Source organism: Oreochromis aureus, linkage group 7 (assembly GCF_013358895.1).
Source record: "Oreochromis aureus strain Israel breed Guangdong linkage group 7, ZZ_aureus, whole genome shotgun sequence".
Classification (NCBI taxonomy): domain Eukaryota; kingdom Metazoa; phylum Chordata; class Actinopteri; order Cichliformes; family Cichlidae; genus Oreochromis; species Oreochromis aureus.
The window spans coordinates 43,032,526-43,044,793 of record NC_052948.1 but is presented as its reverse complement, the minus strand read 5'-3'; the positions used below and the strand labels follow the sequence as shown (position 1 = coordinate 43,044,793).

Sequence of the window (12,268 nt, the reverse complement as noted above, 5' to 3'; positions counted from 1 at the left end):
TCTGCAGCCACAGCATGCTGCTGAGAGGCTGCACAGGCAGCACAGTGTCAGAAATCCCTGTTCTTCAGACCGGACTGTCCAGATGGAGCACCACCTGTCATCTCAATCCTTATTGACGCAGCGGTAAATCCAATGGCCGGTAAGAGCTACTGATAGTACTTTTAGACTTCAGTGACTAAAAACTTCATGATTTAAATTCAGGTGCAAGGATTATAAAACATAAACTAAACTTGTTGAAACTCATAACATAAAGAAAGAAGTAACACTGCTAAGTCTGCTAAAGTAACATTAAATGATTGTTCCTGTTTGTATCTTCGCTAATGACCACCTAAAATATCCCTGGCTATTATTCATCAAGCCCATTTGTGTGTTTTGATACACCATTTATCATTTATATTATGTATAAGTACATTATATCCTTTTTTCCTGTGAAAGATCAGACTCTTCTCCCCTGCTACCTTTTCAACATAACTTTTGTTAATAAAATATAAAGGCATTTAAGGTAAAACATTAAAATAGTTTATGTTCATTTTGTAATGAATTTCCTGTTCTTGACATTGCCTTCCCTTAATAGGGTGCACCAGGCTCAAATTCTTATTAAGCTCAATATCTATCAGTCAATCACAAAGCAGCAACTCAGTGCATTTAGGCATCCTCACATGGTGAAAGGTGATTTAACTGTTCTATTGGGGAGTTTCTGCATAATCGTCTCTAGGATTTACACAGAATGGACCAAAAGGAGCAGAAGCGGACCACATAAGAAGACACTCCTGGCAGCTAAGAGTAGAAAATTGAGCTGTTTCACGGGGTTCTCCAAGGTGGACGACAGAAAAATTAGAAACATGTTGACTGATATGATGAGTCTTGGTGTAAACAGCACGGAAGCAGAGATCCATCCTGAATGACAATGTCTCAAATGACCTCCACAGTCACCACATCTCAGTCCAATAGAGCACCTTTGGGATGTGATGGAACAGGAGTCACATTGTACATGTGCAGCTCACAACTCTGCAACAACTGTGTGATGCTGTCATGTTAATATGGACCAAATATGGACTACTTTCCACATCTTCTCAAGTTCTTCTCTCAGCCCTTGATATTTCTCCAGCTTCTCATGTTCCTTCTTCCTGATGTAGCTATCACTTGGTATAGCTACATCTGTCACTACGGCCACCTTCCTCTGCTAGTCCACAACTACTATGTCCTCTGGAAGTCCCACAGGATCTTAGGTCGGTCATTCTTGATGAGCCTAAGGGGTGTGTCCCTGACGTACTCATGGATGTTTGTTGGCTCATCCTGGACATGTTCTGAGACTCTCTAGTCCTTGGGCTCCTTTCCACTAAGCGTGAAGTCTCAGGGTATTGGATTTGGGTTGAAGTCCTCCGTGCATCATAAGGTGCTTCCTTGTGGTACTGAGGGAGGTTATTTCCTCGTTGGGGATTTTTGGGGATCAGGACTGCCTCTTGTTTGTTAGCAGCTGGTTCATTTATGCTGCCAGATGCTTACTGAATGAGCTTCTTCAGCCAGTAGGCGTGAATCATGTCAGGGCCTGGTGCTGTCCAGCTCTTCATACTAGCTCACCTGGAATTAATTCATGTCAATCAGTGGAGGGTATTTACGGCCAGCTTCACCATCATCTCACTGCCACTACTCACCTAAGTTGGTAACAGGCTCTCCCTCCTTGCTCGCGTTATAAATTATTGTCTACTTACCTGGTCTTCTATGTTTCCTAGCTCCACATCACAACTGTCTCACCTCTTGGATACTGGACTCCATTCCTACAGGATCTTTTCCACTCCCCAGGACAAAAACGCTTATCACACTTACTGGTCTGCCCTCCTGTCACCAGTACTTTGGTGGATTCTGGAAAACACAGGCCAGCCCATCTCACTTATCCCCAGCCAGCTGCCTGGAACTCTGTCTCCCTCTCCAAGCCTAGCCTTCATCTGCCAAAGTAAGCCACACTGTCTGCATTTTCATAATCATCCCCGGCCATATTGTTGCACCCACTAACTCCGTCGTCTCTCTCTCCTCAGTGTGACCCCCGTGACCACCACATCACGTGTCTCCCATTGTGTAGCACCCCTCTTATCGTCATGTTGAACGTCATGCCAAGTATTGTGTTGTGTTTGGTCAAGCCAAGTTTGTAGCTTCAGCCTCACATCCATTATAGTATTGAGTGTTGCTTTCACCTTAAGTTTCTAATTCTTGTACACCACATTAAATAATACCTTTTGCCTTAGTTAAAAAAAGCCTTTGCTTTGCGAACTTTGAACCGCCTCTACACGTCTGTCTTTTCAGATTCAGATTAGCTACTCTTGCACTCAATGCTCTGCCACACTTTGGGCTTGATACCCAATCTCAGATGGCGGCGATACTATCTCCCCTATCTAAAACCTGGGGTTGAATATTTACGTCTTACTTATTCTAAAATGCATTTGCTGTCATCACAGTTAATAGATAAACCTTTCCATTATCTTTTCATATCTGTGCAGCTGTACAAGCTTCTAGCCAATCAACTGTCCTAGTGATACTATAGTGTGGGAACCTCAAATGATTCTGTTATTAAAAATTATTCTGTGCATCTACACATTGATTCTGACAGCAATCAAACATGTTCCAGTGTTTGAAGACAATCAGCCTACAGCTGTGAGCAGCAGCCATTGTTCAAAGGATGGAAGAAGCTTTTGGCTTACAAAGGCTCTCAGAGAAAAGTCATTGTTCATTTGAAAAATCAGATGTTGCTCAAAAGGTGTTTTTTCTTTTTTAATTTTTATGACAAGTCACCTGAAAGGGAGCCCCAAGTGTGTCATTGCATCTCTTATCATGGTATTTCGTGCTGTGTTTGACAAATGGTGACAATGACTTACTCCATTCGGATTTCAGACAGCATGGCTTTAAACAGCACAGACGACTTTCCCTGAAGCTGAGTGTTTCAGTGTGGCACACACCTTCGTTGTTCTCCGTGTGATAACAGCATGACTCCATTTACATGGGCTGTTCACAACCTGCTGTGCAGGTGTCTCAGCATCCCCATCTCTGCGTGGTTCACTCTTCTGTGTCTCTTTATCATTGTGCCAGCTGTACTCAGAGGCTCTTTTAGTATCCGCAGCTTGTATTTGAGGACACTTCTCAAGATATTTGAGGTGAGCTTGGTATCTCCTTGGTGCATAATATCACTAAAAAGGTATAAAATCAAAATCCTTTAAGTTCATATGCGTTTCATTCAAAGACTTGCTAAATTATAAAATCTGGATTACTTAATGATTATATATTGTAACCCCTGAGTTTTTAGCAAAGTACATTTAATCATGTTGATTTGAAAAATGCATTACAACAACAAAAGGTGCAAAGAGGATGGATGCTTTTGTTCTTAAGGCTCAGGGGGACTGTTAGAAGCACAGGGGATGTTGCTGCTGCTTCTTCAGGGAGTAAGGCTTAGTGACTCCACCTCAGGAAGAAGCAAGCATTTAGCCATGTGACAAATTCTACTACTCAGGAGAAATGTAGTCAGAATTGAAGCTTAAGGAACATGCAGGAGGATTGCAAACTGTTTTTTTTTTTTTGTTTGTTTGTTTGATTTTTTAGTTTAGAGGTTGGAGGACCAGGTTACAACATGGTCGCCCTGCTTGGATGTACAGTGATGTTTTATTTGCAGTACATGCCATTATGACACTGTGATGATGATATAGTGGGGGTTTTAAGGTGCAAACATCATGTTCCTCAAAATTATATATTTTTTTAAATAGTTGGAAAAAGGTTGGATTGGAGGTAAAATTGGATCACAATATCAGAACTGTTTCTCAAGTTTCTACGCTTTGTTTTCTTAGCTGCAGGCTTCTGAGGCAAACTTGGTTTCTCATCCTTTTCCTCAGCAGAACTTTAGTCTCCAGGGAGCATCTTGCCCAGTTTCATTACTTTGATCATATCTTTGTCTGTGCTTTCCATTTTCTCTTTGAATCTGTGAACTTGAAGGTATTTTGGAGCCCTATAAGGGTTGTTACTGCTTATCTAATGTCACAAGAACACCCTTTGAGAGCTCAAATAGAATAGAAAAGCCCTATATAAGAATCCGTCCATTCACAGCTGCTTGTCAACAGAAGAATGAATGCAGCGGTAAATTGTTCTGCCTTTTTTTAATATACTTGTTTTTTTCTTTCTTTCTTTTTCCTAAATTAGTGGGCAAACTTACAAATGAAAATGAGAGCAAAAGAAAAAAATCAGCAACTCTACAAAACATATACAAATGGTAAACCTTTTTTTCATATATTGATCAGTGTTATGATTCTGGGACTTCAGTAATTTTGAAGTGGGTTTTTTTACTATTTAGTTTTCCTTATGTAACCTAGTTTTCTTGGTTTTCTTTGGGTTTTTATATTCATGTATCTTTTTCCTGCAGTACATTAGTTCTGTCCTTGGTCATAGTTTTGTATATTATATTTTCCTCACTGTTTTGCCCTTTTGTGTCAAATCTCCATTGGTCATGTTTAGCCTTGCTTGGTTATTTCCTGTTTTATTTGGGTAACCAGTGTCTTCTGTGTTTTGGTAATTAATTTACTTGTCTAGTTTTCCATAATTAGTTTGAGCTGTGCTCCCCTCCTGTCACTGTCTGCCTCAATTACCTTGTGTATATGTAATTGCGTCTCCCCTCGTCCTTTGTTGGGTAGTCCCACTAGCTGTGTGGTCCTTAGTCCCAGTCCTTTTTCCTTGTGGATTTTGTCACCTATTTCTGGACTGCCTGTTACTTGTTCTTTTATTGGTTTAAATGCTCAGGTTTAAATTGAACCTTTATCTACTGCATCCTGTATTTTATCCTCTTCCACAACACCTCACACAGCTGAACCTGACAGTCAGTCATAAATGTTTATTTTACTTGTGTGAGTTTTAAACAATGAAATCATTCATTTTTCTCTGCATGCTCTCTGCAGGTATCATAGCCAAAGAATCACCAGCATCTTTGCGGCAGGAGATCCGGGGTTCTGCCAGCTGTCTGTGCTCAGATCATGAGTTTGATATGGCTGATATCTTCTACTTTTGCCGAAGTGGCGTGGAGAGCATAGTGGATGATGAAGTGACCAAGCGATTTTCAGCCCAGGAACTTGAGAGCTGGAATCTGCTGACTCGGAGCAACTACAACTTCCATCACATAAATATGAGACTTACACTCCTGTGGGGGCTGGGACTTCTCACCCGCTATGGCATCCTGCTGCCTCTCAGGTATGACTTGTGTCATATTATAAGAACTGTGATTGGCTGGGTGACTGCTGAGGACACTATTTGTTCTTTTTTCTGCAGGGTTATTCTTGCAGTCACTGGTATTAGTCTCTTCCTATTCTTCACCACCTTAGTGGGGTTTTTACCAAATGCAGCGTAAGTTTGCACAACACCTAAAGTCTGAATTGATGTCTCCAGTGTTGTGAGCACCAGCCTGAAGAGATATAAAGTGACTCTGTGGCTACATGCTGTATGTCTTCAGGTTAAGATCCTACCTCAGTAAAAAGGTTCACATGATGGGCTATCGCATGTGTGTAAGCTCTCTCATGGCAATCATCACCTATCATAACAGGTACAGTAAAAAAAAAACCCCCAAACATCAGCCTTATTCAAACCCATGGCAGCATCACGTTGTTTGACAGGAAAACAGCTTTAACGTAATGTCTCAATTTAAGATATCCTAGTGACTTAATTGGGCGAATTTTAACAACAAACATGGCAGATTTTCACTATTTTGTACTGCATCTCTTTGTCTTATCTGCAGAGAAAACAAACCTAAGAATGGTGCTATATGTGTGGCCAATCACACGACACCCATTGACGTGATAATCTTGGCCAGTGATCGCTGCTACTCTTTGGTACAACATTTTGTTTCTCTGAGTTTGTGTAAGTGTGTTTTCATTAGAAATAGTGCTTGTTTTACTCTGATACGTGCTGATGTATGTATTTGAGATGAGCAGAGTTTTTGTTTTTGAACTTGGCTCCCAGGTTGGACAGATGCATCGTGGGTTGCTGGGGATGATCCAAAGCGGAATGGTCAAATCCTCCCCGCACATCTGGTTTGACAGATCAGAAGTCAAAGACAGACACCTAGTGGCCAAGAGGTAAAATTGCATCGTCTTTATATATAAATCCACTTTTCTAATGAGAGACAAAAAGTAAATCAGTGTGGGTGTCCCGGGATATGGAGGATCAAAACTGCCAAAAGAACATGTAAAGAAAGAAAGCAATCACTCATTGAATAAATGAGTGATTGCTAATAATATTAAGTTAATATTAAAATTAACTTTGAAGACAAACAGAAGAATTCATTAATTTACTAAATATACCATATATTGCTATTTATGTTCAGATTTGTTTTCATATTTAATTTATTTTGTAATTTTTGATGTTATTTTTTCATTTTTACATTTATATCTTTACTATTTCCCATCATTTTAGACCCCGTTTATTGACTGATTTTATGTAGGGTGGGCTTTTCTTTGCAGATTAATTCATGCATTTTTCTGTTTTAATTTCTGCTTCAGTATGCAAATAAGTGTGCTGTCTTTGGCTGCTCCCTGTTCTTCAAGAGGTCACCACAACAGATTGGTCCTCATATTTGACTGAGCTCAGATTTCACACCCAGTGCCCTCGCCGACTAAACGGGCTTGGAAACTGCACTGGAGTTGTGTTCTTGTGTTTCATCAGGAGGATTCCTTTTTGGGGGGATGTAACCATTCAGGATGTTAATTTGGTTAGGAACAGATAGTTTTATAGGAGGTATGGCTGAATAAATACAATACTGTGCAAAAGTCTTGATCCACTGTCATTTTTTTTTATATTTTTCAAGGAAAATGGGAAATAGATGAAAACATACATGGCAATACAGCACATAACAAAAAACTCTATTTGTCAGCTTTGTTTTCATTTATTTAATAGTCTTCACGAACAGTTTTCCAGGCACATTCAAAGCTCTTCTTTGGATGTTGGCTGTGTTTTGTTGCACCACATGGGTTCAATAATGTTGAGGTCTGGTGTCTGGGAAGGCCAGTGCATCACTGCTAGTATTGCATTGTGTTTTTGTTTTTAACCAGGGTCTGGGGTCCGTTCTTCGTACCTCGCTAAGTAAGTTAGCTGGATTTGATTGTTGACAATTTCGCGTGATCTTGGATCGCTTCGGTTCTCCTCCCGGTCATCCGGGACTTGCTGTAGCAACAGATCCAGTGGCGTAAACCTGCTCGGGAGCAGCTTACTTTATGTAAACAGGATTAGATCGCGCCACTCAGGTATGTCCGCTTCATTTATACGAAAGCAACAGCGATATTTCTCCACTGTTTTTTCCATAAATAAATATTATCAATGTAACTAAAGATAAAATAATCAAATACTGCATTATTGATTTCATACAGATACATACAGGTCATTTCCTAAAAAAAAAAAGGGAAATGTACTAGTAATCATTCTATTTCATGTATTTGATTATTTCAGATGTAATTCATATTTTAGAGTAGTAATAGTAAAACACTTCGTTAATCAAGATGAGAGACCACGGCTATAAAAGCGAAGGTGGATTTGGGAAGTCTGTCGCAGCCATGTCCTGTCCGTTTGTACGCGAGCAACCCATTGCGGAAGGTGCAAGATTGATAAGGAGAGTTTTCAGATATCTCCCAACTTACTGTGCATGCTTCAGTCACCCCTTGCATGGGAACAGGTAAAAGTGATGGAGTGTTATGTAAAACTACACACAAAAAAACCCACAATGTCAATAAATGTCACAGTACAAAAAGCCGGGATGTGACGAGGGGTGCAGGACCACCACCTGTCTTTATTTGCTCTGCCCTTTTCTTGGTTGCTGTTATAAACAAACAAACAGATTATTTCAGGGTCTCTTTTCAAGAGACTAAAAGCAATATAAGTGATAAATATTACCATTCTGTAGAATATTCTTATATTTCACTTTTACCATGTTCTAGTGGGTCCTGTTGTGGCTCTAATGTCAAAGAGGATATAATGTAATATAATATAATAAATTACTTACGAGTTTAATTTGTCATTTCTGCCTGCCCTCTCTCCTTGCTTTTGCAGCCTTTGCAGTGTTCCCTTGTTTTTAATTAAACTCTGAAACTCCTGAAATCCCTCAATCAAGAGTTCTTGCTCTGCTGCCGAAAAATACTGAGCGCCGCTCCTTACCAATCAAAGGGTTGCTGATCAATGTTTCTACTATCGATCAGTAGCCCCTTTTAAGCCACCCAGTGATCTCAGATTACTTCATCCAGCTATACTAATCGTCAACAACAGGTGTGTTCGGAGACCGGATTAGCGAGCTCAAAGTTGGCGCGATGATTTGATCTTGGATGTGTCATTTGATCTTGGATGTAGTAAGCGAGGTACGAAGAACGGACCCCTGTTCTGGATTGGCAGTGTGTTTGGGCTCATTGTCATGCAAAACAATGAAGTTAGTCAGATACTTTCCAGATTTTATTGCATGGTTTATTTAAATCTGAAGCTACTTTCCTACTTTCATAATTCTGTTGATTTTGACAAGATCATCAACAGCACCGACTTAAATGCAGCCACAAAACATGACAGAGCCTCCACCGTGCTTACAGATGGCTGTAGTTGCTCACTGTTGTCCCTCTCTTCTGAACTTATTTGTACATAGTGGCAAAGATTTTAACTACAAGCGACAAAATTGAATTAATCACTCCATAAAAGACATGTCTCCACTGATTTTCATTTCAGTTCATGTGTATTTTGGCACACTCAGCCTTTTCTCCCTGTTTCCCTTTCTGAAGATTGGCTTCTTCACAGCCATCCTTCCGCTGAGACCATTTCTGATGAGGCTTCAGTGAACAGTAGATGGATCAGCTGGAGGTCCAGATGCATCTCACATGTCTTTTGTCAGATCTTTGCTGATTTTTTCCCCCCCTATGTCTTAAGGACATGAATTTCAGATACTGTTCATCTGCTTTGGATAGCTTTTTAGATTTGCCATTTCTTCTCTTTTCCTCAAACTTTTTAACAACATGCTTCACATCTACATCTGTTTAGCTTTTTTCTGTTTATAATACTGTGTGTCAGGCATTTACCACTGCATCATTCCCACTGTGAGTTTCACTAATATTTGGTTCACATGATTAAAAGTGAAGTATTCAGCAGTCAGTGTAATAGATTAGTTTCAGTTATTTGTATAATTGCAGTAGGTAAGACTAAATTTAAAGTGGTTAGATTTTATTACAAATATTTTAATCTGTTTGTTCTGGTTTTTCATTTCAGGCTTAGTGATCATGTGGCTGATAAAACCAAACAACCCATCCTCATCTTCCCTGAGGGTGCGTATCATAATGGGTGTAATTTAAGCAGAAAGCAGCCGAAACAGCCTCGTTAGTATTGTTAAGATCCTCACACTGTGTAATTTCCAGGTACTTGTATTAACAACACATCCGTGATGATGTTCAAAAAGGGCAGCTTTGAAATTGGCTGCACTATTTATCCCGTTGCCATTAAGGTAGGAGTTTCAGTCCATTTCCTCCCATCTCCTCATACTGCTCTTACTCACTGCTGACGGGGCCATTCATGGTCATCTTACAGTATGACCCTCGCTTCGGTGATGCTTTCTGGAACAGCAGTAAGTGTGGCCTGGTGCGGTATCTTCTCAGCATGATGAGCAGCTGGGCCATCGTATGCAGCGTTTGGTACCTGCCACCTATGGACAGAGAGGTAAAACCCTGCCTTAAAACTTTGGAGAACAATATTATCTGCCTGAAAAAGCTAGTGACTTTTAAAACATATATTGTTTAATTCATCTTTTTAAGAGCCAGATTTTTCTTATTGTTCATATGCAGGAAGGAGAGGATGCAGTACAGTTTGCCAATAGAGTGAAAGCCACCATAGCTGCCCAAGGCGGATTAGTGGATCTCATCTGGTGAGACACGTTTGTATTTAAATATAATTCATATTTCTGAACAATGACATCTTCATTGTTGGAAAAGGGAAATGTGAACAGTGGTGTAACTGTGACTTAGAAACTGTGCAGTATTATAGTTGCCCAATTTTACTTATTTCCTTCATGCTTTATGGAAAATGCTGACTTTGCACTTGTAACCGCTGTCAATTCAGTGAGTAATACCCCTGAACGTATGTATCCATGTTCTCTCAGGGATGGTGGACTGAAACGATCCAAAGTGAACGATGCTTTCAAAGAAGAGCTGCAGAAACTTTACAGCAAAGCTCTTGTTGGTGACCATGAAGACGAAAGTGAAAAGGATGGAAATCCAGAAAAAAAAGACTTAACCACAAGACAATGAGGACACAGTGAACGCATGTTATCACCGCAGAGTTTTACTTCTTAAAGAACATTTTACATAAGGTGAATCTAAAATACCACAAGCAGCAATTTGCACACTTAATAGGTGCTTCATTGGGTACAACTTTCTAGTATTGGGCTGGACCCTCTTTCACTGTGGTCCAAAATGTGCCAAGAAGATATTCCCCACACTGTTACACCATCACCATCAGCCTGAACTGCTGGTAAAACGCAACATGGATCCATGCCTTCATGTTGTTTACACCAAATTATGAACCTGCCATCAGCAGAAATCGAGACTCATCAAACAGGCAATGTTTTTCCAATCTTCTGTTTTACAATTTTGCTGTGCACTTAGGGATGCTCTTCTCCGCACCTTTGTTGTGATGAGTGATTGTTTGAGCCAATGTTTACCTTCCTATCACTTCAAAGGTCATTCTTCTCTGGCCTCTGGCATCACCAAAGCATTTTAACTCAGAGAACTGCTCCTCACTGGATATTTATTTGTTTTTGGACCAGTCTCTGCAAACCCTGAGATGGTTTATCAGTAAATCCTAGTAGATCAGAAGCTTCTGAAATATTCGGACTAGCCCATCTGGCACCAACAACCATGCCACGATCAAAACCACTTAAATCGTCTTCCTTCCTCATTCTGACACTCATTTCAAATTTCAGCAGATCTTGTACATAGACCATGTACATATTCTTAAATCACTGGATTGCTGCCCTGTGACTAGGTGATTAGATATTTGCTGTAAAAATGAGTTACACTGTTATTTCTACCAGGGTGTAGACCAAAGAAAATGATTTTATGCATCTAAAGATCTATATTGCGCTTTGTATCCAAGGTCGGTCTAAATGTATTTAAAGTTGTAGGCTACTTTAATAACTTTTCTCTTCTTTAACTGTTTGCCTTTAGGCGAAAACCTGAACATCTCTGCCACCGTTTTGTGGACACGTGAGCTTGTTGTTGTAGTATCTGATTAAAACATTCTCCTCTGTCTACAACAAGTGTTTACTACTAAAACTGTTACATCACAGCCAGACACTTTGGCAGTGCTAGCTCATGTGCGTCACAGTACTAATTGGCTCAAGTGTCTATATGTGACTCTTTCCTGAATTTTGTCCATGAAAAGGAAAGTGAGATCACACTTTTTCAGGGCTGGTCCACCGTTTAAGATTTAATAATGAAGAGCTTCAGTTTACTTGTCCTTGACTCTTACAGCAGACTTTCCTCTACAAAGTAAATTAGCCACATTTTGCTTTAAAGTTTGTTCCCTTTCTCAAACAGCAGGAGTCAGTATTTGAGCAGCAATTTGTGACATGGCAATTAATTTACCTTTATCAACAAACATATAAATTGCTCTAGGGACTCGTTTAGACAGCAGTGACCAAAATAAATGCATTTACCGTGCCTATGCAAGCGTATTCAAGGTCATGTAGAGGAAAATGCATGCAAGGAACCAGCTCTGAAACTGGGGGAAAACAGACCTGAGAAATATCATCTCACATTCGTGGTTTTTCGGAGACTTACAGCCTTGATCTGCAGATTTGATGTAATCCATGGAGACACTGGCACTTCAATTTAATTACAATTCAGCAGAGCTGAAGGTGACACTGAATCCAGCCAAATGAAGCCTGTCATATGTGGCTTGTCGGGTATCCCGTCCCCTCTCCAAGTGACAGAATCATTAGAGCAGAGGTATCAAATTTTAGACATCAGTAGTATAGCTGCCAAGGAAGGAGGATTTTTTAGTTTTAAATTATGAGTCAGTTTGGAGGTAGTCTAGAAATACAAACATATAGAGCCAGATTATATTTAAATGCATGCACTGTAAATACATCGAGGAATAATAAAATCTTTTACATTCAGTCCTGGTGTTATTTGGGCTCATTCGGTATGCGATGACGCTGATGCAGTCTGACAGGTACAAACAAGCATCAGGTGTTCTCTGTCATCTAATTGATTGCTGCGTTGCGACTTTT

The 12,268-nt window shown here is 40.0% G+C and overlaps 1 protein-coding gene and 1 long non-coding RNA gene across 3 annotated transcripts; one reads left to right on the top strand and one right to left on the bottom strand.

The window, feature by feature from the left end:
• Window positions 1-1,665: 1,665 nt before the first annotated feature.
• Window positions 1,666-11,767, top strand: gpat4 (glycerol-3-phosphate acyltransferase 4). Of its 2 annotated transcripts, XM_031742603.2 has the most exons (14): window positions 1,877-1,954; window positions 2,037-2,115; window positions 2,887-3,146; window positions 4,180-4,249; window positions 4,929-5,217; window positions 5,296-5,370; window positions 5,477-5,566; window positions 5,759-5,852; window positions 5,983-6,098; window positions 9,253-9,308; window positions 9,399-9,484; window positions 9,568-9,696; window positions 9,822-9,901; window positions 10,136-11,767. In XM_031742603.2, exons 3-14 carry the CDS (start codon window positions 2,979-2,981, stop codon window positions 10,281-10,283), a joined length of 1,401 nt encoding a protein of 466 aa, XP_031598463.1. In that variant the 5' UTR covers window positions 1,877-1,954; window positions 2,037-2,115; window positions 2,887-2,978; the 3' UTR covers window positions 10,284-11,767. The 2 variants fall into 2 exon arrangements, with proteins under 2 accessions (XP_039471866.1, XP_031598463.1); XM_039615932.1 differs by lacking the exons at window positions 2,037-2,115; window positions 2,887-3,146; window positions 4,180-4,249 and having other exon boundaries at window positions 1,666-1,954.
• On the bottom strand, window positions 9,556-12,254 carry LOC120441349. The gene is made up of 3 exons (XR_005614002.1): window positions 12,150-12,254; window positions 11,817-12,013; window positions 9,556-9,682 (listed from the first exon to the last, which is right to left on the bottom strand). It is a non-coding gene; the product is annotated as an uncharacterized LOC120441349 (long non-coding RNA).
• Window positions 12,255-12,268: the final 14 nt, after the last annotated feature.